We start from the raw sequence: 24,671 nt of genomic DNA on the forward strand, positions 1-24,671 counted from the left end.
AGACCAAATTGCACAATAGATACAAAATAAATTAAGGTAATGTGGAGAGGGAGACCACTAATGGGTGGTGAAGGAGGATGGAGGAAGTGCAGGGGAAAGACCTGTCATAAGATGGTGCTTGAACTGAAACCAGCTGTTCCAAGAAGCAGAGATGAGGAGGGAGAGATCATTCCAAGCACTGGGGACCACCAATGTAAAGACACAGAGATGAGAGATGGAATAGCATGTGTAGATGGGGTGGGGATGAGACCAAATCCAAAATAGTTGAGGAAACACAAAAATCCACAAGATTCTCCCTTCCCCCTTCTACCCACCAAGAAAGTTCAATCAGGCTAAAGGCAATAAGCAAAAAACCCCACCAAGACACTAAAACTGATTAAAAGTAACTTATGATTTGACCCACAGCCCTCCAGGACATTGTTCTGCAAGTCCAGTTGGGGATAATGGGCTTCATTAGCAAGCCACAAATATGGGACCCAATATCAACCCACATCAGAGTATTGTATATTTTGGAGGGGGGCACAAATTTATTTTCCTACAGACAACCCCCTTCAAACCACCTAGGACTGCATTTACAACCAGAATTTATCCTCCAAATATTAACAGTAATGACAGTACTTGTCTCGATATGCCAGGATCATAGTCATGCCCTGCTACAACTATTGCTAATGGTCATTAGTCTGTTTGTTCACTGCTATGTGAGTCAAATCCAGACGGCCCCTTCTGTGCCAGGGAGTGCATGGATCTATACAGCACAGAGACACCTTCAACAGATCATCTCGGGAATGAGCTCAGAAGGATGCCAGATGATGCTCCCTTACAGTCGGAACAACCCGCATTTTTTTGTTGCTGCTGTTCAGTCGTCTGCAATGCTTTGTGACCAAATTTTGGGTTTTTATGAAAAGATACTAGAGTGGTTTGCCATTTCCTTCTCTAGTTCATTGGACAGATGAGGAAACTGAGGCAAACAGGGTGAAGTGACTTGCCCAGGGTCACACAGCTAGTAAGTGTGTGAGGCAGGACATGAACTCAGGAAGATGAGTTTTCCTGATTTGAAGTCCAGTACTCACCACACCATCTACTTGCCTCACCTGTAGTATAGCTGGAATAAACTTTAAATTACTGCTCCTTTTTTAATTTCACTTTCTGACTGCTCCTCTATCTGGCCTCATCTTTTTAAACTTTTTATTATTTGTTTATCACTACCCTCCTATTCATGAATATGTTCATCTGAGAAAACAAGTTCATACAGCTTTGGAGAATAAACACCTTTAAAAACTGAAATGTATACCACGATTAGGTCTGTTTCCCATAGTGGTCAGGGAAAAAGGAAAAGAACTTAGGGTCAGAGGTGGGGAGCCTGTGGCCTCGAGGTCACACGTGGCCCTCTAGGTCTTCAGGTGTGGCCTTCTGACTGTGTCCAAGTTTTACAGAATTAAAGGGACTTGAGGACCTGGAGGGCACAGGTTCCCCACCCCTGAAGATGTTCTAAAACATATATAACAGCTCTCTTTGTGGGGGCAGATTACTGGAAATTGAGGGAATGTCCATCAACTGAAGAACAGTTTAAATAGTATTGGTAAATACGTTTTTGGTAAATTGGTAATTTGGTGAATATTAAACAGTAAATATGATTGGGATAGAAACTGCTGTGCTGTAAGAAATGATGAGCAGGTTGATTTTAGAAAAATGTGGAAAGACTTGTAGGAAATAATGAAGAGCGAAATGAGCAGAACCAAGAAATGCTGGATACAGTCATAGCAATGCTGTTCAAAGAACAACTGTAAACAACTAAGTTACTCTGAGAATTGTAAATATTCAAATCAACTGCAAAGGCCCTATGAAGAAAGATGCTACCCACCTCCAGAGGTGATAAATAGAACTGATAAATAGAAGTATGCACAGCATACTTACATACATGCATACATACATATATACATATATATGTGTGTGTGTATGTGTGAGAAATGGTGGCCTTCTCCAGAACAGGGTGTACAGGGAGGGAAGGAGACAGTTCTGTTAGAAATAAATGTTTCTCTCTTGTATTTAATAACTAATTATTGTATCAGGATTTTTTTTCCCTTTTCTACTTCTTCCTCCAGAAACCAACCGGTGTGGGAAATCTCTCTTAAAGGTTTACCCAGGCCAAGATCTAATCAGACAGTAAAAGAAATTCTAAGTTTGGGCTAATGGGTGTATTCCTGCTCATTGTGTTTGCCCAGACAGGTCTGAGAAAATGTTGATTCTCCCTTTTGTCAAGACAGGTGATTATGGAAACTGATGTCTCTTTGACCAAGATCTGGGTGATACACATCATGTACCCCAAGACCCTCATTTTAATATAGCTCACCTCCCACTGGGTTATCCAATCAGCATTGTGGGCCACCCCTCAGAAACATCTACTCTTTGAAGGGTATATGAATTGTGAGCCTGCCACAATGATGGTCTTTGTTCTAAGAGGGATGGCCAAATGACCATCCTTTTATTAATAATGTGGTGGCCTTATTAATAAAATAATTAAATTACCCAGAAACTATGTCTCTTGAATCTTTTTAATCACCACAGTTAGGAACTGAAAATGTAACCAAAAAAATTAATTTTAAAAATATTAATAAGAATTAAAACTGTTATAAGAAAACAATTTCCAAGATTCAGAATTTTTTTTTAAAATGCAGCATGAATATTATGTGACCCACATCTTCACTCTAACTTGGGCAACAAGATTAAAACCATTCCTCACTATTCAAACATTGCCAAAGATCACATCTGAGTGGAGAGGGAGACAGATGCTAGGTTGTCTTGTATCAAATGAAACCACATTACTGTAGCAGCATCCATCTTGTTTAAACCTTCTACAATTAGAGATTTAGATGTCATGATATACTTTCTGACTCCAGCCATTTTCACTGGATGTCCCCTATGCCTCAAATGCACGCACTCACTCTCGCGCTCGCTCGAGCTCTCTCTTGCTCTCTCTCTCTCTCTCTCTCTCTCTCTTCATCTGGGTCTCCTGGTTTCCCTGATTTCCTTCAAGTCTCAGCTAAAATCCCACCTTCTACAGGAAGCCTTCCAATCTTTCTTAAGGTTAGTGCCTTCTCTCTGTTGATTATTTCCATTTATTCTGTACATAATTTGTACGTAGTTGTTTGCATGCTGAACTAAGGCACTGTGTGAAGCACAGGGATACATGGACAAGGCAGTCACCCCAAGGTAATAAGTCCCACTGACCCTGTAAGTCCAAGGGCTGTATTCCATACCTGATCATTTCGGGGGGCTTTGTCCAATTCCAGCACCTTCTGTAGAGCCTTCGACACCACCGGTTTCCTCCTGTCCAGGAACATCTGCTCCCCTTCGCACAGGTTGAAACCAAGGCGAAGATCAAGGTCCCTGGAGCTGCCCTCCATAAGAGAAGATAGTTGGGAATGCATACAGAGCTTGGAGGGCAAAGTCAGGCCCCTCCTTGCCCACAGGACCCCCTCTCTATAGAAGCAGCTCCAGTCTAGGCCCAGATCTGCTGTTTTCCATAGATAGACCCCAAGAGGTCCTCAGGAAGAGATTTCCCAACCAACCAAACATTACGGGCCGGCATTAGACAGCCTGAACTTAGTCGAGAGGGGGAAGGAAGAGCAAAGGGAACCGGGGGGGGGGGGGTGGATGCAGACAGGAGTGTTCATAGGAATGGCCCAGGGTACTGCCTGGGGACTCAACCCTGGATGGCCGTTGCCCATCTTCTCCTGGAGTCATCTCACCTTAGTTCTGCCTTGAGGCTCACAGTCAGCTCAAACGCCTGAAACAGAAAACAGCCCTGATCTTGAGCAACTGGCTCATGTTTACATACCCATCTCCTACTGCTACAATCTTCACTCCTCTCTATGTAATCCCAGCCCCCAATGTCAGAACTCATTTCTAGAGTAACTCTTGGGATCACAGAATTAGGGTTAGATGCAGCCAGGTGGAATCACAGACAGAGGCACAAGGAGGACTTGAGTTCAAATTCTGCCTCAGACATTTGCCATCTTTTTTAATCTCTTGGCCTCAGTTTCCTCATCTGTCAAATGGGGATAATACCACATAAAATGTCACAATATTTGTAGAATGCTTTGCAACCCTTAAAGTGCTATATGAATGCTAGTTATTAGTTGGAAAGGACCTTAGAGAGGTCAGTTAGTCTAGCCCCTTAATTTTACAAATTAGGAACCCAGTCCCAGAGCAGTTAAGTGACTTGCCTATGTCACAGCATATGTTAGGAAGGGAGATTTGAATCCAGGTCCCCTGGGTTCAGAGTCAGTACTGGTTCTACCCAGAAGGTGTCAGGGCTGTCACATATTACCACACCTTCCTTCCACCTGCCTTTACAGTTAGCACTGACCAAGCAAGACAACAGATCCTCAGAACTGCTCCTCATTCACCCAGGCCTGAACTCTACATAGACTGCCCCCAGACTCCATCTTGGCAATTCAGAGGACATGCAGAGATGATGAGATTTGCAGAATGTGGGGCAGCTAGGACCTCAGATGTTAGGATTTTACCTCTCCCAGAGCCACCAAATGCTGCACCTCCTGGTCCAGGGGTAATGAGGAAAGGGGTATCTCCTTTCTACCCAGTATCCTGGTTTGGGTCTCCATTTCAGGACTCTGGGGGAAAAGGAAACAACCATGTGAGACTCGTTAGGACAGAAGAGAAGCTGAAGGCAGAGACCACTGGGGTCCCCCAGAAAAGGCTGCCCCAGATCAGAAGCTCCTGAATAATGCAGTTTTTGTTTATTTGTTTGTCCAGACCTATTTATTTCATTGGTGCGGGCACCTGCTAGTGAACTCGCTACATTTTCCCCAAAATCCTCCCTTCTTTCAAATTTCCTTTTTACTATCAAGGACACCACCATCCCCCCATTGCCCAGGTATCAGCCTTGGCTCTCCTCACTCTCTCTCCCTACTACCCCCCAGATACAATCCATTGCCAAGGCCTGTCAATTTTATCTTCTAACCACCTCCCTTTACTCAACTCATTTGCCTCTGACACTGCCCTCCATCACCTCACACCTGGACTACTGCAATAGCCATCTAGTGGGTCTCACCACAAATCTCTCCCTCCTTCTGTCTAACCTCCACTCAGCTGTCAAAGTGACCTGCCCAAAGCGTAAGTCGGACATGTCATCCCCTTATTCGATAAACTCTAGCAGCTCCCTTCCACCTCTAGAATCAAATAGCAAATCTTCTGTTTGGCATTCAAAGCCCTTTTCAACCTGGTCTCCTCCTAGTTTTCCAGTTTTCTTACACCTTACCTAGCTCCAAATACTTTGTGATCCAGTTACAATGGCTTTCTTTCTGTCCCTCAAACAAGAAACTCTATCTCTTGACTGTGTATTTTCAATGGCTGTCCATCATGCCTGGAATTCTCTTCCCCCTCATCTCTGCCTCCTGGCTTCCTTCTAGTCCCAGCTAAAATCCTGCCTTCTATAAGCAGCTTTCCCAAACCCTCCCTTAATTCTAGCACCTTTCCTCTCCTGATTGTCTCAAATCCATCCCGTACATATGTTGTTTGTATATAGTTGTTTCTAAGATGTCTCCTCCATTAGGCAGTTCCCAGACAGCAAAGAAAGTTGTTTTCCCTTTCTTTGTATCTCTAGCACTTAATACAGGGCCTAGCCAACAGTGGGCATTTAATAAATGCTTGTTCACTGACTAATGGATGAGGAAATTTCTTCTATCCATGCAGGTCAATAATTTGTCTTGGGTCAAGAGTTCTTAACCATTTTCATGTCATGGACTCTTTTGGCAGTCCGGTCTGACAACTCCATGAGAGAAATTATTACTAATAACAAATGATTTGGCTTTTTTTACAGTCCTCATTTCAAAGTTCAATCTCTTGAAGGACATTGAATTAACTCTCCCCTCAGTCTTGGTCAGATACCACCCAACCTTACAAGGAATCTTTAATTTAAGGTGAATTCCACTCAGTAAAGCTTGGGTAGAGATAGGACCTTTTGTCTAGACTGCCCAAGGTTGGGCAGGTGGGTCTGAATATAGGATAGGCTCTCTGTCCAAGAATGACATGATGTCACTCTTAGCCCTCAATGGAGTGAGTTTACTTCGCTCTGTAAAGTCCACCTCTCATTAACTGTTAACCAATCAGAGTTGATTGCCATGCTCAGGGACATTGCTCTTCCAAGCCATGAGCCTGCCACCATAACTATCTTTGGCATTCAAGAGTGCCACTGACCTTTTATTAAAAATGCAAGCATTATTAATAAAATGACTAATTATCCAGAAATTCTTTCTCGAACTCTTTAAACACCACACCCTTCTGGCCTATATGCTACTTTTACTACCATCAATAACTCTGCTCTCATTGAACACTTACTGTATACTGCCCTCCCCACCATTTCCAAAGCCTAGCACGTAGCAAATACTCAAATATTTGTTGATTTCTTTCCTCCCCTAAAAAAAAGATGGAGAGTTTGCCACACTAAAACGTTAAATATAATAAAGATATTAATCAACGTAGGGAAATAGAGGTACACAGGACCAACAAAACGGGCCTCCCTCACCTGCTGCAAAACTATGTTCAGCTGGGATTGCAGGATAGGGTTCACATGAAAGATGAAAGTGTTTGAAGAGCCCTCCTCTTCAGGTGGATATTTGGGAAAGGACTGTGTCTTCTCATAGGCCCCAGGCACTGACACCTGTATCACCCTGTCTCCTGAGATCAAAGGGCCAAGAAGAAAAGGTTCAGGGGGTAATCCCAAAGACACCAAGTGCCCTACAGCTAACTCCTGTTCCTTGGCCTCATGGCCCTGGGCTGATGGCACTCCCCACGTGGCCAAGGCAAGAATACTAGTGGATAACCCAGGAATCCACAGGAAACTAGAATGATTGTAAGGGGAAGGTGATATATGACAGAAGAAGTTAAATGGGGGGGGGTAGAGCTCAGAGGTAGAGATAGTATAGGATCACAGACTTAAGAGCTGGCAGGGACCTTGGTGGCTGAGGCCAACCCTTTCATTTACCAATAAAGAAACTGAGGTTGAGAAACATTAGGTGACTTGCCCAGGGTCACACAGCTAGTATATGTCTCAGGCAAGAGTCATACCCAAGTCTTTCTGACTCCAAGTCAAGTTCCCTGACTCTCTCATGGCTGCTGGAAAGGACAGAGAAAGCTTTCCACCCTCTTCCTCCCGGCCTCTCTCTCAGGGCCACCAACCTGGATTCTATTCATTGCTATCACACAAAAAAGGTTGAGATTGGCAAATCCTCCAAGAAATTCCCCTTCTATCTCAGTTCCTTGAAAAGAGACCACTGAAAGCCTTAACTTTATCCAAGCAGAAAGTAAGAAACCAAAGGCAGCCAGAGAAACTCACCATCTTCCTGCCACAGGGCAAGAGTCTTTTCTTCTACAGTGCCTTGGATTCTCAGACAGGGATGGGCCTATGGATAAGGAGAGGACTAGAGGAATCATGGACAGGGCAGGTGAGCTGAAGAGGCCCCTCTCAAAGCATCTTTTAGTAGCCCCTTCACTCCTACTCAGGACTCATTACATTCTGTTCCTCACCAGAACAGGGTCTCCTGACCCAGTCCCTCGGGATTCCCATTCAGCCTCAGCCTTTCTAATGAAGAGCTTATTTGAAACCTCACCTAGGGATGTAGTTAATGTTGCTAGAATTTCAGAGCCCCAGGAAACCCTAGGAAACCAGTCCTAAGAAAGGGCCAGATGAGCCAAAGTCTTGAGGCAGAGAAGAGGCTAACACTGGTGACCTTTTTAAAGCAGGGACAGTGAGGAGGGACTGGTAGGGAGAAATCTGGGTCTTCATAATGCCTTTAGCCATCACAGAAGCCCAGGAGTCTGGAAGCTGAATTGCCCCCATGATGCTACCTACAGCCTCCCCAAACCTTCTGAGGATGGTGCCATCATTCTATCTAATTCTAACACTCAGAGATAGCTTAATCCTTGGTGATTAATATATAATGTATAAATGTATGAGGAGGGATTAAATAGATGCCCATCACCTAGCAACAGGATCTCCTCAAGCTCCTCTTCCCTACTCACCACCAGGACCCCATTAGTGATGACTTCAGAGGCAGGCACATTTCTGCAGAGAACAAGGAACTTATGGAACTGGGTGCTACTAAAACATCATAACCAAAACAGCTGAACAAGCCTAGGATGCTGGGTTCCCCATTCCCAAAGCTGGGGTAAGAGTTGAGTTCAAACAGTGGCATGCCAAGGATGGGGGGAACAGCAACGTCTTGGTTAGTCCTGATTTAAGGCCCCAGGAACCAGGGTGTTTCTGAAAATTAGGTCTGTGGACCCTAGAGTGGGAGCAAAATCCTATTCAAATCAGCACACAAAACAGTAACTAGGACAGTACCACTGGGCTTTTCCCCAGGGTGCTGACACACAAAGGAGCTGGTTCCCTCCCTTTATAATGGTTCTTCATGCACAGTTGGCAAGGGAGATTCCAGATGGATCCCCTGGAACACTGGGAAATGGGCTATACTTCTTTGGATTTTTTCCCCCATTCAGTTAGAGATGTAGATAGCTCCCAGGAAGCCAGGGGACAAGCAGAGGATTGAGAAATAGTTCTCTGACTACATAGAGAGAGGGGGCATATCAGGTTCCCAGCTGCACTGAAGTAGGGGTCATTCTTCTATGCACCAGGATCAAATGAAATAGGGCAACTCTCATACATTTCCGAGACGAGTAGTAAACTGGGAATCAGTCCCCTGGACCACAATCCCTCTCACCTCCCTTCTGTACTGAATTTGCCTCAGGGGCCAGAATTCATAGATTTTCACAGAATGACCCAAAGACTCACTTCATCTATGACAGTATGGCCTAAGTCTGAGGGCACAGACAGGATCTTCCAGAACTTACCCGTTTTCCAGGAGAAATTCTACCTGCAGTTCCTCTTTGTCCTGTAAGGAGGTGAATGAGCATAGTTAACCAGTTCAACTTTTAAATCCCCTGGCTTTTCAACCTAACCCTCTCCAAATTCCAGGCATGGAATACCCAAGTACTAATGGAAATGGAAAGAACTACCACCTAACAAAAAACCAAATGTTTCAGAATCTTGGTGCCAAAGAAAAGATATGAGAAGACACTTCCCCTCACTCTTTTGCAAAGGTCCATGGGTGTGGAACATTGCACAGAACATCTGGGGGTTTTGTAATGCATTATTTTCTTGATTTTTTTTTCTCTTCCTCTCTCTCTTTTTTTTTTTCTTTAGTTTTCTTTGTTGTAAGGACTGGCTTTCTGGGGAGACACATGGAGAATTCTTGGTGATGCAAAAACAAAAGATAATCAGTAAAAATCTACTTTTTTAAAAAGTATACTAAACTTTTTTTGCCTGTAATTCTTCACCTCTCAACCCCTTGCAATGTGACTTCTGACCCCCATCATTTGAGTGAAATTGCTCTCTCCAAATCACCAATGATCTTCACTGCCTGAGACTACATGAACTAATCTCTTCTTCCCTACTCCGGATCTCAGATCCCTTTCATATCCTCACTCCATCCACTGAGGATAAGGTGGTCCTTTCTCCTTTCCAAAGCCAAGTCCTTCTCCCTGCACCCTCAATATATCCTCTCCTCCAAGAGTGTGGCCCATCAATGTCTCCCTCTCTATTTCTCATCTTCAGTTACTCCCCTCCTAGCTTTTGCCCCGGTAGCTACAACATACTTCTATCTACCCCACCCTTACAAAAATAAAAATAAACTTCATTTGTCCCTGCCATCCCCTCTAGTTATCATCCTATACCTTCATTTTTATTGTTCAGTCATTTCAGTCATGGCCATTTGGGGTTTTCTTGGCAAAGATACTGGAGTGATTCGCCATCTCCTTTGCCAGCTCAAAATGAGTTCCCCGAACTCAGCAGATGAGGAAACTGAAGCCAACAGGATTAAGTGACTTGTCCAGGGTCACACAGCTAGTAAGCGTCTGAGGCTATATTTGAACTCAGGAAGATAAATCTACCAGACTCCAGGCTAGGCACTCTATCCACTATGCATCTAGCTGCCCTTCATTTTACAGATGAGGAAACTGAAGCTCAGAGAGGTTGTGACTTGCCCAAGGTCACACATAGGTAGTAACTGAGGCAGGATTTGAACTCGTTTCCTCTAACTCCAAATCCAAAAGCACATTCCATTGCACTACACTGCCTCTTTCACACACTCTAAGAGGCCTTTTCTCTATAGGTTAAAAGTCCATAAGATAGCAGTCAGAGTCTTACCTTGAAAGCCCTCTTTCTGTTACCTTTCTAGTACCCAAATACTAGTAGTAAGATCTTAGAATAAGAGTGATAATCAGGAATTATCTCTGGCTTCTGTAGGTGAGGATAACTCACTTGGACTAAGTAAGCCTGGATAGGAGGTAACCTAGTTCTACCACAGAAGGCAATATTAGGAGCAAGAAGGACAATTTTGCAAAGAGAAACTTCTGGGCTTGATGCAAAGAATACTCGAATCTTTTACCTAATCTTCTTTCCCCTCCTACAGTCCCACACAGCCAGATGTCTTCAAGTTAGTTCTTTGGGGTCCCCACAGCTCAATACGTCCAAATGAGACGCTTAATCCTTCCCCATAAACCTACTTGCTCCTTCTGCAAACTTCTTTATTTCTGTTAAGGCCACCATCATCCTCCCAGTCACCCAGCCTCACATCCTTGGAGGCATCTATGACTCACCCCCACAGTCAGTCAGTCGCCACATCTTGTCAATTGCATCTCCACAGTATCTTTCATACCCAAAGCCTTGTCTCTACTCACGTGTGCTACTTTAATAGCCAAAGTCCTGATCCGTCTCCTCGCTAATCCATCTTCCGTGCCTCCTAGACATTTTACCTCAAGAAGGTGAGCTCCTCGAGAAAGGAATGGGCCCTGCCTCAGTCAAACTCAGACAGATCTGTTAAAGACTTAGTTGAAAAGGCCAACATCCGCCACTGCATCCTGGGCCATCTCCAGTTGCCTTGATCTCCATCTGGCCACTGGAGCCAGATGTCTCCGGAGGAGAAAGTGACTTTGCACAGCCCTCCCTCACTTAAATCCAATTCACTTGGGTGTCCTGGCATCACCTCCCTGATATCATGGTTCTCTTTGAGAACGAAGCACAAGCAGCAGCAGCAACAATCTGGCTTTTCTATTTTTGTCCCTAGCACCAACACAGTGCTTTGCATGGAGTAAGCTTTAATGATTTCTCATCCATTCATTCACAGAGCAGCCAAAATAATTTTCCAAAGAAAAAAGCTAGATTATGTCACTTCTCCTTTTCAAAAATCTTCAGTGGCCCCCAAATTTCTACAGCAGAAGGTCTGAACTTCAGTTTTAAAAAAATATGTGTTGATAGCTATATTTTAATATAATTGACATTTTGATAATTATAAAATATAATTATAGTATTTTAATAATTTAATATAATTAAATATAATGTAATTAATTTTTTAATAATCTCATATATTTTAATTTACACATTTAAAAATCTTATTGTGAGGAGTCTAAATGCTTTACCAGACTGCCAAAAAGGCCCAAAACACACACACACAAAAGTTAAGGGGGCAGCGAGGTGGCGCAGTGGATAGAGCACCAGCCCTGAAGTCAGGAGGACCTGAGTTCAAATCCGGCCTCAGACCAAACACTTGACGCTTACTAGCTGTGTGACCCTGGGCAAGTCACTTAACCCCAACTGCCTAAAAAAAAAAAAGTTAAGAACTTCTGTTCTAGACCAGGGCTTCTTAAACTTTTTCCACTCAACACCCTTCAGCGCTTCTTAAACTGTGGGGTTGAGATCTACAGTTTAAGAAGTACTGTTACAATGAAATACAATCTCTTTAGCCTGGCATTTAAGGCCTTCATGGTCCTTACTTAATTAACCTTTCCAATTCTATTTCATATTACTCCCTTTCTTTTTTTTTTCAATTTATTTTCTTTTCAATTCAGGGAACAAAGCAAAATTTCCATAACACAATACAATAAAAAAGATTGCACATGAACCCGCAAAATCTATTACGTACAACTTGCTATTCCCTCCAAATATTATGTTAAATAATATTATGTAAATTTTATATATTACATTATGTAATTTTTTCCCTTTTTTCCTCCCTCTACCCCAATCCCCTAAGATGCCTACCATATGACACAAATAGATACGTATGTAAAATTATTCTATATATCATTTTATTTATCAGTTCTTTCTCTGAATGCAGATAGTGTCTCTCTTCATATGATCTTTCTTTCTTTCTTTCTTTCTTTTTCTTTCTTTCTTAGGCCATAGGATTAAATGACTTGCCCAGGGTCACACAGCTACTAAGTGTCAAGTGTCTGAAGCCAGATTTGAATTAAAGTCTTCCTGAATCCAGGGCCACTGCTCTACCCACAAGGCCACCTAGCTACCCCTTGACCTTTATTTCTAATTTGTGTACTTACAATAGTCAAAATGATTTAGTTACTCAAAGTCACTCTTAAAACAATGTTGCTGTATACAATGTTCTCTTGGTTCTGCTCACTTCGCTCTTCATCATTTCATGCATCTTTCCATGCCTTTCTAAGATCACTGAGTTCATCATTTCTTACAGCACAGCAGTATTCCTTCACAACCATACACCACAACTTGTTCGCCATTCCCCAATTCCCTTTCATAAGCCCTATATTCTTTTTTTGTTTTGGTGTGTGTGTGTGTGTGTGTGTGTGTGTGTGTGTGTGTGTGTGTGTGTGTGTGTGTGTGTGTGTGTGTGTGTGTGGCAGCTGGGGTTAAGTGACTTGCCCAAGGTCACACAGCTAGTGTCAAGTGTCTGGTCTGAGGCGGGATTTGAACTCAAGTCCTCCTGACTCCAGACCCAGCACTCTATCTACTGTGCCACCTAGCTGCCCCGAGCCCTACGTTCTTGTTAAGTTGGAATACTATCTGTTCTCTGAACTCAACATTTACAATCATGCCATCTCACAAGTCCAAAATGGATTCTTTCCTCATGGTTGCTCCTCACAATCTTGTTTTACTTCAAGATTTTGTTCAGGTGCTACCTATTTCCTCTGTGATGCCTCCTGCAAACTATTAGTGCCCTCTGCTACCTCAATTTTTGTTATATATATCTCCTAGTAGAATGTAAGCTCCTTGAGGGCAGGAATTGTATCTTTCTATCCCTGACACCTTACCCACAGTAGGAGTTTAGTAAATGCTTGTTATTCATGTGTAATATGGAAATATGCTTTGCATGACTGCACATGAATAACTTATGTGAAATTTTTTTGCCTTCTCAATGAGGGACAAAGGGAGGGAAGGAGAGAATTTGGAACTCAAAGTTTTAAGAAATGAATGTTTAAAAATGTTTTTATGTGTGATTGGGGGAAAAGATAAAATATTAAATTTTAAAAAGAATCCCTTAGAAAAACAAATGCTTGCTTTATTGATCTGAAAGTCAGGTGGGGTCGACTCACCTTTGGGTTGAACAGAAAGGTGTGATTGTGAGAATGGCCAGGCTCCAAGCCCCCAAGATCAAACATAACAGAGGCCAGTGGGTCACTTTGAAGAACATTTTCATCAAGGAGGGTGAGCTCCAGTACATTCTGAAACAGGAGAGGCAGCACATGGGAGTTGGTCATACAAAATGAAACAGCAGTGGAGTGGGATGGGGTAGGGGATTTCAGGAACAGCCTGGAACCAGCCCCTGAATGACTGGGCCACTGGAACAAAATCACAAAGCCCTCAGTTCTCCTCTCCTCTTCACTGCTTGACTTAACTAACTCCTCACCTTCACAGCATCATGGATCTGAAAGTGGAAGGTTTTATTCCACTCTGGATGGCTGCAGTTGGGAACCACCTTTGTCCGAGAAGTGAATGGCGAGGACGTAGGGAGTCGTACTTCCACAAAGCAGTCTGCCTCAGACACTGGAAGAGAGGGGTGGTAGGTGAGAGTAATCATCGTCCTACTTCCTATAGCTATGTGGCCTCTGTCCCTGAAGAAGTCATCTGGATAGTGAATAGTATGCTGCACGTGGAGTTAGGAAAACCTGAGTTCAACTCTGGCCTCAGGCAGCTACCTGTGTAACTCTGTAAATGACTCATTTAACCTCTCTTTGCCTCAGTTTCTTCATCTGTAAAATGGGGACAATAATACCTATTTCACAGAGTTGTTGTGAGGAGCAAATGAGATAAAATGTATATATTATATATGTACATATATACCATATACACTGAATATATAACTACGCTCAGGACTCATCAGGACTAGTTAACTGCTAGAACCTGCTGGGATGAGATGGGGAAGTCACAATTTTATCCCTTCCAGTGAGATGAAGAACCAGGCTTTACCATCTATCTGTCTTGTCTCTAAACCCTCCAGGCCCCGGGCACTTTCTTCTGACCAGCTACTGACTTGACCTAAGGATCTTACCATCTGAAAGCCAAACTTGCTTTTCTGTGTTATCTCCCCCAGTGAAGAGTTTGACCTTCTTGAAAGCAGGACTGACTCAGTTTTTCTATCTGTATTCCCAGCATTTAGCACAGCGATTGGCAAACAGTTAACACTTAATGAGTGCCTTTTCCATCCATTCATTCATTCGTTCACTCATTCAAAAGGAAAATGAAAGGAAATGAGATTAGTGGAAGACTCACACAGGTCTGTGCCCTTGACGTTTCTGGCTCTCATCACTTTCACCTGAAGGTCGTAATGCGGGTAGATCTCACGCTGCAATAACAGAAGCTTCTTAGACACAATCCCAGGGAGTCTGAAGGCCCAAACAACCTCTCTCTACATCATCCCATGCCCAAAAAAGCAGCAGCCCAGTCTCTGACTACAAAAGCATTAAAGTTCTGGACCATGAATGTTAGGGGGAGGGAGGTCCGAGGATCACACATGACGCTACAAACTCCTGATCCCCACTTGACTAGAACTGTCCCAGGCTGGGTAGCACCAAAGGCAGTTAGGGAGTCAATCTGCATAAACTGATCATATGCAAATGAAGCAACTAAGGCCCACCAGCTCCAAAGCAGAGGTCAAATGTCTCAACCTCCCACACAAGGTCGTAGAAATTTTGAGGTCATGGTGGGTCATGGCTTGAACAGGTCTGACTGGTTCTGGAAGAGCCTACAGTTCTAGATTCCTGGGTGGGGAGGGAAAAGGGGAGAGAGAAGGTGGGGAACGTTAAGCTGCTGCCAGGGAGTGAAACTTTTCCATCAAAAGACCAGGGGAGTGGGACACAGCAGACAGGGGCTAGGGATGGCAGAGAGGAGTTCTGATGACACTATGCCTTTTGGAAAGGAGCGAAAGGGTAGAATTCTAGAGATACCTCTACCCCTCCTTCCTCAGGCATTGTAATCAGGTACAAAGACTATGACTTTAAAAAACAAAAACACTAAAATAAAAAGCACATTAGTTATTCGACATTCGTTCCACAATAATACTGTTCCCCTTTGAGAACAGATAAGCATTTCCCAACCCTCTTCTCCATTCAATCTCGCCAAAGAATAACACTACCAAATTACCAGCGACCAGGATGAGATCAGAACACTCCTAAATGAAACAACCCTTTGCAAGGTTGGATTTGTGTTCACTTGGGTTCCCTGGATTCCGGAGCTGGGACTCTTCCTCCTTTGAAACCAAAGTCCCTGCCCACTTACCTCCAACTTCCATATTCCCCATTTCCTAAGGAAAAACTGCTACCAGTTTTATTACCTGCCAGTGTCTTAGCTGAAATCCCCTTTTTTCTCTCTTCTGGAACAGCACTGCACCCAGGACTGGCAGCACCCTGCCTACAAGCTGCCTTGGCAAACTGGTCCACAGCATAGCTAGGTGAAGATCAATTCTCAACAGCTGGTGCTGTCTGGACAGTATGCTCAGTTGTGACGGCAGGCAGTCAGTCACTCATTCAGCCTCTCCTCTAGTTAACATTTAACTTGCCTGACCGGCGACACCACCAGGTAAAATAGGGTGGGGCCAGGCATCTTGGCTAAGGCTAGAGATAGAGATAGAAATAGAGTAATTAGGCCCGGTAGTCTCTGCTCAGCCAACCTCCCCTGAATATGGTTCATCCAATTTACTAGGTGCCAAACGTATTCTTTACAGAGAAGAGACACAGTAGCCAATCTGGCCAGAGAACAACCTGACCCCTCAGGAGAATCCTCTCTCTTAGCAAAGACAGGAAGAAGGGCAATAGAAGAGATTATAGGTCTGTCTTTTCAGTAACCATCAGCCCTCAAGCTGTAACAGGAGGACCTCATATAAAAGCTAACCTTTACCTCAGGCAACCACTACCACCATTGACATAGAGGTAGAGTTATCAGAGCCATTTGTCTCCTGCAAACATCAGGCCATTCCTTTCCCAACCCTCATCCCCAAGGTGGAGTCTGGGAAGCAATATCTAAAAGTAAAATTATTCAGAGTAAAAAATAAGTAATACATAGGGCAAGTCGAGACTGGAAACTCAAGTGGTTGTATGTGTACCAATGAAGAAAGCTGTCTTTTCTTCTTAAGCTGAGGCACCAGCTCAAATCAAGAGGCCTTTGCCACCTTAAGGTGGCTTACCATACTACCATAGCTTCCATATGGCAGTATGCAGAACTCTGCAGAAATCACAATCCTAAAAACTAATTCCCCTGGTGAGGCTGTTGTCCACTAGAAGACAGCGCCACTAACAAGGTCTGATCTCAGACTTGGGAACTCGGGAACGTTCAGCTCCACTACAATAGTGCCATGCCTTCGCTCACGGCACTGGCCTTATTTGTCATTTTCAGATCAGCCCAGACAGCCTGCTGAATGCCATTCTGAGAGAAAACAGTAAAACAGAGACACAATTTGCCATCTTCTCCACTCATGGTGAACTACTCTGGTATCTTATTGTAGGGTAGAGGATGAATGGCCTGTCTCGGAGGAGACTGTTCATCAGCACCCCACCTATCACATGCCAATGCCTCACAATGATCATTATGATGACCCTGGACAAAGTGACAAGAGAGATGGGGAGCAGGATATGTGGCTGACTCCCAGAAGTAAAAGGTGGCCAAAAATAAGAGAAAAGGAGAATGTCTGGGTCCTTCACTTTTAGCTGCTCCAGGGAATAAAAGAGAAAGGGGAAAGACATTCACGACTCCTTCTTCCAAGAGGACTTGTGGCTCCTTCCCTTCTGTTTACAAACAAGTCCATAGTTCCCCCATTGTGTAAAACCCCTCACTTGATCCTGCTATCCCCCCAACATCCTATATCTCTTATGTCCTTAGTAGCTAACAGACTCCTAGAAAAGGCCATCTACACAAAGGTGCCTTCATTTTCACTCTTCTTACTCCATTAATCTCTTACAATCCGGCGTCCAACCTCTCTCCAAAGTTACCAATGATCTCTTAGGTGCCAAATCCAATGGCCTTTTTTCTCAATTCTCATTTTCCTTGACCGCTCTACAGCCTTTGACACCCCTCATCCCTCTCTCCTTCTTGATACTCTTCTCTCTAGGTTTTTGGGACAAACACTCTCTCCTGGTTCCCCCCCCCACCTATGTGACCACTCCTTCTCCCTCTCCTTTGCTGAATCCTTTTCCAGACCACACCCTCTGATTGTAAGTGGCCCTCAGTTTTCTCCCAAGCCCTCTTCTCTTCTCCCTCCATACTACATCAGTTGGTGATCTCATCAGCTCCCATGGATTTAATTAACCATTTTCTACCCTCGTGATTCTCTCTCATATCTACCTATTCTGCCCCAACCTCTCTGCCAACCTCCAATCTCTAATCTCCAACTGCCTTTCATCTCAAACTGGATGCACAATACACATCTTAAACGCAATGTACCCAAAACAATACTCTATCTTTCCTTCTAAATGCTCTCCCCCTCCTATCTTCCCTATTACTGTAGAAAGCGACACCATCCTCCCAGTGCCTCAGGCCCACTACCTAGGAGTCATCCTGGATCCTCACCATCTCTCACCCCCTACATCTAAGCTGTTACCAAGGCCTGGTGATTTTTACCTTTGCAACATCTCTTGAATTTGTTTCCTTCTCTCCTCTTGGCACCACCACCCCTCTGGTGCAGGCCCTCATCACCACATGCCTGCATTACTATAACAGCCTGCCAGTTAGTGGGTCTGTCTGCCTGAAGTCTCTCCCCATACCTAGATATCTTCCATTCAGCCACCAAAGGGATTTTCCTCAAGTGCAGATCATGATCATTCCGCTACTCAGTAAACTCCAGTGGCTCCCTATTGCCTCCAGAAGAAAGTATAAAACGCTCTGCTTGGCATTCAGAGTCATTTATAACATAGCCCTCTCCTACCTTTGCAGTCCTGACACCTTACTCCCCAAAACGTACTCTTCAACCCAATGACACTGGCCTCCTGGCCATTCCATGAACAAGACACTTAATCTGTCAGCATTCTCTCTGGCTCTCCCTCATGCCTGGAATGCTCTCCCTCCTCTGCTCCAACTACTGACCTCCCTGGCTTCCCTTAAGTCCCAACTAAAATCCCACCTGCTACAGGAAGCCTTCTCCAGCCCATCTAAATTCCAGTTCCTTCTCTGGTCATTACTTTCTATTTATCCTGTATATATTACATATTGTCTCACCATTAGATTGCAAGCTCCTTGGCACCAGAGACTGTCTTTTGCCTTTTTGTATCCCCAGAGCTTAGCACAGTACCAGGACACAGGTGCTCTAAAAAGCTGACTGATTTATTAATCGATACTGAAGAAACAGCAATGTGAAAAAAAGCCAAAGAGATAATGCTGTAATATAAACAATAACTCTGGAATTTCTGAAGTTATTTGCACCCTGCCATAATCACATTAGTACCAAAACCATTTATTTCCTTCCAACTGTCTTCCTGTCACCCTCCCCTTACTCTCCCCTACCCCTTAATTTTATAGAAGGAATGCCTTCCAGGGCACAGGAGGAGAAGGAGGAGGAGAAGGAGGAGGAGGAGGAGGCAGCGGTGGCAGAAGGGACAGATTACTTTTGAAGTCAATAGTAGAAGTGAGTGATGAGGGATAACTCAAAGACCTAGAGAAAACACACCTCTATGAAACATTCCAGACTCATTCCCTTCACTTTTAGCCCTAGCCCCAAATCACCCTCCTAGAGAGGGTAGGCTGGGGGAGAGGTGCCAGATCCTACCACAGGAGATGAAAGGGTTGGGCCAGATGAGCTCTAAGATTCCTTCCAGTTCTGAATCCTAGGATTTCATAACATGGAGGCAAGAATTAAAGTTGGATAAGCCACAACAGCTCAAATACATAAACCTGGCATTGTCCACACTTTACCCTGCCAGTGATCCCGACTTTCTTCTTAGCTCCAAGAAACATGTGAGCATGAAACATCATTTGCTTTTTGTTTTTCAACCAAACCCCACAAAGGAAAAAAAAACTAGAGATAGAAAGGTTCGTTAAATTTTATTATCATCATTATTGAAGGGAACAAGAGATCGTCGTCACCAGCTCACCCCATAAAGCTACGATCCCCCCACTGCCTTTCCCACACCTCACTTAGCAGCTGTGACAATTTCACACACAACTGAGATTACAGCAGGTCAAACCTCATGTTGGGTAGACTTCTGCCAAAAGCAGGTGCTAGGTAGGAGGATGGCCCAAAGAGGGCTAAAGGAAGAGGGATGGAGTTGACAAAGCAGCAGCTTGCTACATGTAAGACCACACATAATCTCTATTCTATTGCTTTGAACAAATCTGGCTCACAGTAAACAAAACCAGAGCCGGAAGGTGCTGGGCCAGTGCAGCATGTGCTCTAGGAGGGCTTCAGGAGGAAAGCTGAGGAGAGGCCTGTTACCCACCTCCAAGCTGCCTTCTTGGCAGCTGGCTCCCAGTCTCTCCTTTGCTGCCATGCACATACGGACAAACTGGTAACTGTCCCTGTCTCTTCCTGCTTACTTGCTTCACGGCTCTCCTGAAAGACGCCTCATTCTCGCTGACCCATTCCCAGTTGTCTCCATCACTGCTGTCAATAATTAGCCAAAATGTTATAGCTGAGCTGGGGGCTAATACTACATCTTGAGACAGTACACACAGGTCCATGTGGAGGACTAGGATCCCTTCAGTTCACAACTGGTCTCCCTTAGCAATAGAGTCTACAGACCCCCACACAAGCCTGAAGTCAATACTGACAGGGAAAGAGATGCCAAAATGCCACAGTGAAAATTCACTATATCATAAAGGAAACAGAGCTGGCCACTATGCTGCTTCCTCCAACGAGGAGGAAAGGAGCCACTGCTCTATCACTCAGCCCTGCTTCCCACAACCCACTAAAGGTATCAGGGCGACAAAACTGAAGTGGTCAAGTGTACAGAATCCCCATTAAGGTCAGGAAGCAGGACTCCTTATCCTTCATGTCCTCGGCCTGTCTATTGAGGCTGCGGAGATAGTAGGTCCTAATCCTTTTTTAAATGGGGGATGCTGCAAATTGTACTCCATGAAACCACAAGGAATCCTGCAGGTGGCAAGAATACAATCTAATCAGTGCTTTAGAGAACTTGCGGGAAAGGAGACAGGGGCTGGGGGTGGAGGTGGGGTGGAAAGAGGGAGGGGAGGATGTACTTTAAAAGCCCATTTTCACTGTTGCCTTTTTCTCCCATCCTCCCTGAATATGATCACAAATGTACTTGAGCTCTTGACTGAAGCTTTTCTCTAAACTTCTCAGAGACCCAGCCACCTACAATACTGCAACCCAATCCACCAGCTCCCTCCAAACATCAGCAGACTAATAATCAGGCTTATTCTTCATGGCATGCAAGCAGGAACTAGCCAGTGGCACAGCGAGGAGAGACCTGAAACAAGGCATAGCATCATCAACAAATATTAAACTAACTTTGCTACTGGTGAATGAGCCTTGGAGGAGCCAACACTGCAGGGGTGTATGAATATGATCTCACACCAAGCGCTCAGAAGCTGGTCCAGTCTTTATGATGTCATAACTTGGACCCACATTCTCCACTGGGATAGAGGGTGGATGTAGGACTCCTTTCCTAGAAAGGTAACGCCCTCCTGGTTTCCTGTTCATGAAGGGAGGAGTGATTGATTGTGCAGTGCAACTAGGACGTATTTACATCTCCCACCCACGTCCCCCTAACACCTGCAGGGATGATGCAAAAATTCTGGAGAATTAACCCCTTGCATGTCAAACGTAACACAGTGCCAAATACTAGTCATTTCTGACCTCAGGAATTGTGGAAAAAAGTGAGAAGGAAAAAGTAACCAAATGAAAGTGAGACAAATATAAAGGGGAGGGAGTACAGAGGAAAATGTCTTGGGACTGTCTAGCACCAACACTAGACAGGGCAAAAAACAAACATCCTTAAATAGAAAGCTAGCTGCTCTGTCTACACAGATGGCACAGCTCTTAGAATTTTCTCTTTTCACTGGACTCTCCAGTTAGCCTGGCCTCCAAGTCCTTGTGAAGACATGTATGTACCTTTATAAAAAAGGTTCTTAATGAAAAATTCCCCTTCAGTTACAAATGTTCAAAACAAGTTTTCTTAGTGTGTAATAATGCAAACACTGGAGGATGCGTCTACTTCACATCCTAAGTATCAAAGAGATTTTGTGAAGTTGCCAGCAACTTAACCGTACAAGTCATTTTTTTCCTCTTAAAAAGCCAACATTTTTGTTGTCAGGGTTAGGAGTAGTTAGTCCAGAGATGCTCCAGGCTGTAAGGTACCAAGTAGTGTCCAAATGAGAAGACTCCCCCTCCTCCTGGAGGCATTCTTGTTTCCTAAGGAGCTTCCACTCCTTCCGTTCTTCTGGGAAAGGCAGGAATTGTAGTCTGCTGACCTCAGAGCATGGCTCCAGTTCAGGTATCAGTCGGGTTGACCTCTTTGGAACAGAAGTAGTGCACAACCACTCCATTGGGGTACCTGGCAAACGCGCTGCGGGAGGAAGAAGAACGGAATGAGACTGGTCCCCAGAAAGGAAGCACCCTCCTTTACTAGGAAAAGCTTCCTGCCTTAAAACCGGTACAGAGGCAGCTCTGGTCAGCCTATGAAAATCAAGCTGCCTCCTGGACTACTTGGACTGACAGAGCCACCATTCATCTGTCTCTGACCAAAACAGGAGCAGAAACTGTGCCTATCTGCTTTGGTTTGTCAAGTATAGACCCAGAAAGAATTTAGTAATCTCTTCCAAGGCTGGAAGTACAAGAGAGTCTTAGATTCCTCAGAGTTCTCCATGATGCAAACATACTATATCTACTGTGCACATATCTCCTGTTAATCAACATGTTAATCAACAGCATGCAAACACCAAAAGCGGGCAGAGGGAACATGCAGGCCCATGTATCAAAGCTGGCTTAGCCTGCAGGCTTGTCCTGACAAAGTATCTGAAGAAACCAGACCTGAAGCCTCCCAGTCTTCCAGCTCCACTCCCACACAAAGGAAGTCACACAACATTTGCTTTGCAGAGTCATCTATACTGAAGCCCTGCAGGAATGGCAGGCTCACTCTCTGCTGAGACAGCCCGTTCCCTCTGTGGGCATGACCACTGCAGAGTTCTTCTTTATACTGAGTTGAAATCTGTGTTTCTGGCACTTCTACCCCTAGTGCTGGTTTTATCCTGCAGGGCTAAGGGGAACCAGTCTAATCCCTTCTCCACTATATCCTCCCTTAAGTCACTGCATCTCCAAGCTAAACAACCCCAGAATTCCTTCAGTTGTTTCTGATAGGCTATGGTTTTAACCACCCAGGACTCAATGCCCCAGACATGACCTGACTGCTTTGGACGATAACTGCATTAAATCTCTAAAATTTCAAAAAAGTAGCCAAGTCAGTCACCAGCTAGGTGTCTAATCTCTTTGGGCTGCTTAGTATAAGCCCATTTCAAAGGTCAAAATTCAAAATTATAAATCTGTCTTTTCAATAAATGAGCCTGGAAACAGAACAAGCATTTACTCCATCTGTTAAGGCCAGAGATGGCACAAAGGTGAATTTCAAACGGCTTAAAAGCAGTAGGGTACATCAGTAGCAATTGTGCCCACCTTTCAAGAAAAACAGAGATCCACCCCTATACATCAGTGGTCCTGAAACTGGCCCCCTCCTCCAAGATTTCCATAAGAAGCAGACTGTTCATTTTTTTAAATTCCATTTTCTTTTCTTTTAAGGTCCACATTATCTCCTTCCCACTTCCCTCCATTCTCTATTTTCCCAAGTTGAGAAAGCAAGAAAAACAAAACCTGTTACAAACACATGTATATAAAAATATAAGAAAATCTAGGAGGATTTTTAAAAATCCACTTCCTGTATTGCTTCATCCCTGATCAAGTCACTTCAGAACCAAGAGTCTGGGCATGGGAGCATTTCAATACTCATCCCTGCTTACTGTCTTCCCTGAGACAGTGTCTCCAAGGTACCCACCCAGTCCTAGGGGTCTAGGTGTGGAGCAAGGCTGCGGGTTGTTAGAGGAGAACCTGAAGAGGCAGAGGCCAGGCCAGGCCTGTCTGGGAGGCTCACCTGTTCCCTATCTTCTTCTTACACACCATGCACAACTTCTCCTCTGTGATGATACACTTCACTTGCTGGTGGAAAATGCGCTCCTCCTGGACCTGGAGGGACATGACCAAAACCCAACTGCATGTGAACCCCACGCAGCTATCCCCACAAGAAAGGAAGGCAGAAAAGTACATTTATGGCATCCCTGCTCCCTCCCTTTCCCCACCTTGGTTTTCACCAATTTCTTTCACTAAGAGAGCTGGGAACTAAAGGTCAAATTCATCTCTGGATGTGACCTATGTGTAAAGCACATGGCTGAAGGCACTCTGATGTCAGTTCACAGAAAGAGATCAGGACACAGACTCAGGCAGAGAATGAAGAAGAGCTCTGGTGTTCTGTACCCTTAGGAACTCCGCCTGAAGAAGGTTTTTGAGGACTTGATTGAAACGTTTCTTTTGTGCGTTTTCCTCCAGGACCTTCTCCAGAAAGATGCGTATCTCATTAATCTGAGTGTTGGCAGGAAGAAGGTTGATGGCCTGAGGGCAGAGGAACACAAAGGAGGGATGGTGAGCCATGCAGAACAGTGAAAGATGCAGAAACCTTTTCAAATAGCTGAACTTGTTTCTCTGTCCAGCCCTAATACTATGTATTCCTTCCCCTCAATTCAAAGAAGGTCAAATAGCTGAACTTGTTTCTCTGTCCAGCCCTAATGCTATGTATTCCTTCCCCTCAATTCAAAGAAGGTAAACTGATGGGGGGAGAGAAAGAGACAGAGGAGAGATAGAGACAGAGAGACAGAGAGACAGAGACAGGGTGATCCTGACCTTGGTGGTGTCCAGCTTGCTGTGATGTAATTCCAAAACCTGCAGAGCAGCCTGGAGATTAGCTTGGGGCTCCAGCAGCTCCATCTTGATTGGCCCCAGGCAGTGAACACTAGGTGGGGACAGATACATCCGAAGCAGGGACAGATATACCTGTTTCACATAAATCCAGTCAAAATATACCAATCAATTGACATTGAGTACTAGTGACCTTCAGAGAATCCCAAAATACCAGCTGAATCGGAGGGATGGTGAAAAGCTCAGTTTTATACAGAGGGAAGTCTAGAGGCAGTGGCTGTCATCTAGCTCACGGGAGTCACAGGATCATAGAGTTAAAGTTGAGAGGGACCTTAGAAGTCATGGAATCCAACTGCCTACCCTTAGACACGAAGAAACTAAGGCACAAGAGAGTTTAAGGGATTTCTTGCCTAGAGTCACACAGCTAGTGTCTTAAAAGTCATT

At 44.3% G+C, this 24,671-nt stretch overlaps 2 protein-coding genes across 3 annotated transcripts in view; both read right to left on the reverse strand.

Moving 5' to 3' along the window:
• Positions 1 to 18,505, reverse strand: part of PLA2G4F (phospholipase A2 group IVF) — a 30,793-nt gene extending 12,288 nt beyond the window's left edge. The window contains 12 exon segments of the mRNA XM_021009410.2: positions 3,258 to 3,393; positions 3,750 to 3,787; positions 4,530 to 4,634; positions 6,548 to 6,699; positions 7,358 to 7,424; positions 8,044 to 8,086; positions 8,872 to 8,912; positions 13,420 to 13,548; positions 13,734 to 13,870; positions 14,597 to 14,669; positions 15,657 to 15,936; positions 16,381 to 18,505. Of these exon segments, the coding sequence (XP_020865069.1) occupies positions 3,258 to 3,393; positions 3,750 to 3,787; positions 4,530 to 4,634; positions 6,548 to 6,699; positions 7,358 to 7,424; positions 8,044 to 8,086; positions 8,872 to 8,912; positions 13,420 to 13,548; positions 13,734 to 13,870; positions 14,597 to 14,669; positions 15,657 to 15,767 (1,032 nt within the window). The 5' untranslated portion in view covers positions 15,768 to 15,936; positions 16,381 to 18,505.
• Positions 18,506 to 19,334: 829 nt separating this feature from the next.
• The window catches only part of VPS39 (VPS39 subunit of HOPS complex), a 60,914-nt gene continuing 55,577 nt past the window's right edge, over positions 19,335 to 24,671 (reverse strand). For both annotated transcript variants that reach the window (XM_021009298.2, XM_078151357.1), the window contains 4 exons: positions 24,213 to 24,362; positions 23,790 to 23,924; positions 23,410 to 23,501; positions 19,335 to 21,834 (listed from right to left, as the gene is read on the reverse strand). In XM_021009298.2, coding sequence (XP_020864957.2) covers positions 21,759 to 21,834; positions 23,410 to 23,501; positions 23,790 to 23,924; positions 24,213 to 24,362 — 453 coding nt within the window. In that variant the 3' untranslated portion in view covers positions 19,335 to 21,758. The remainder of the gene's footprint in view (positions 21,835 to 23,409; positions 23,502 to 23,789; positions 23,925 to 24,212; positions 24,363 to 24,671) is intronic.

This window comes from Phascolarctos cinereus, unplaced genomic scaffold (genome assembly GCF_003287225.1).
Source record: "Phascolarctos cinereus isolate Bilbo 61053 unplaced genomic scaffold, phaCin_HiC Scaffold_3;HRSCAF=262, whole genome shotgun sequence".
Classification (NCBI taxonomy): Eukaryota; Metazoa; Chordata; class Mammalia; order Diprotodontia; family Phascolarctidae; genus Phascolarctos; species Phascolarctos cinereus.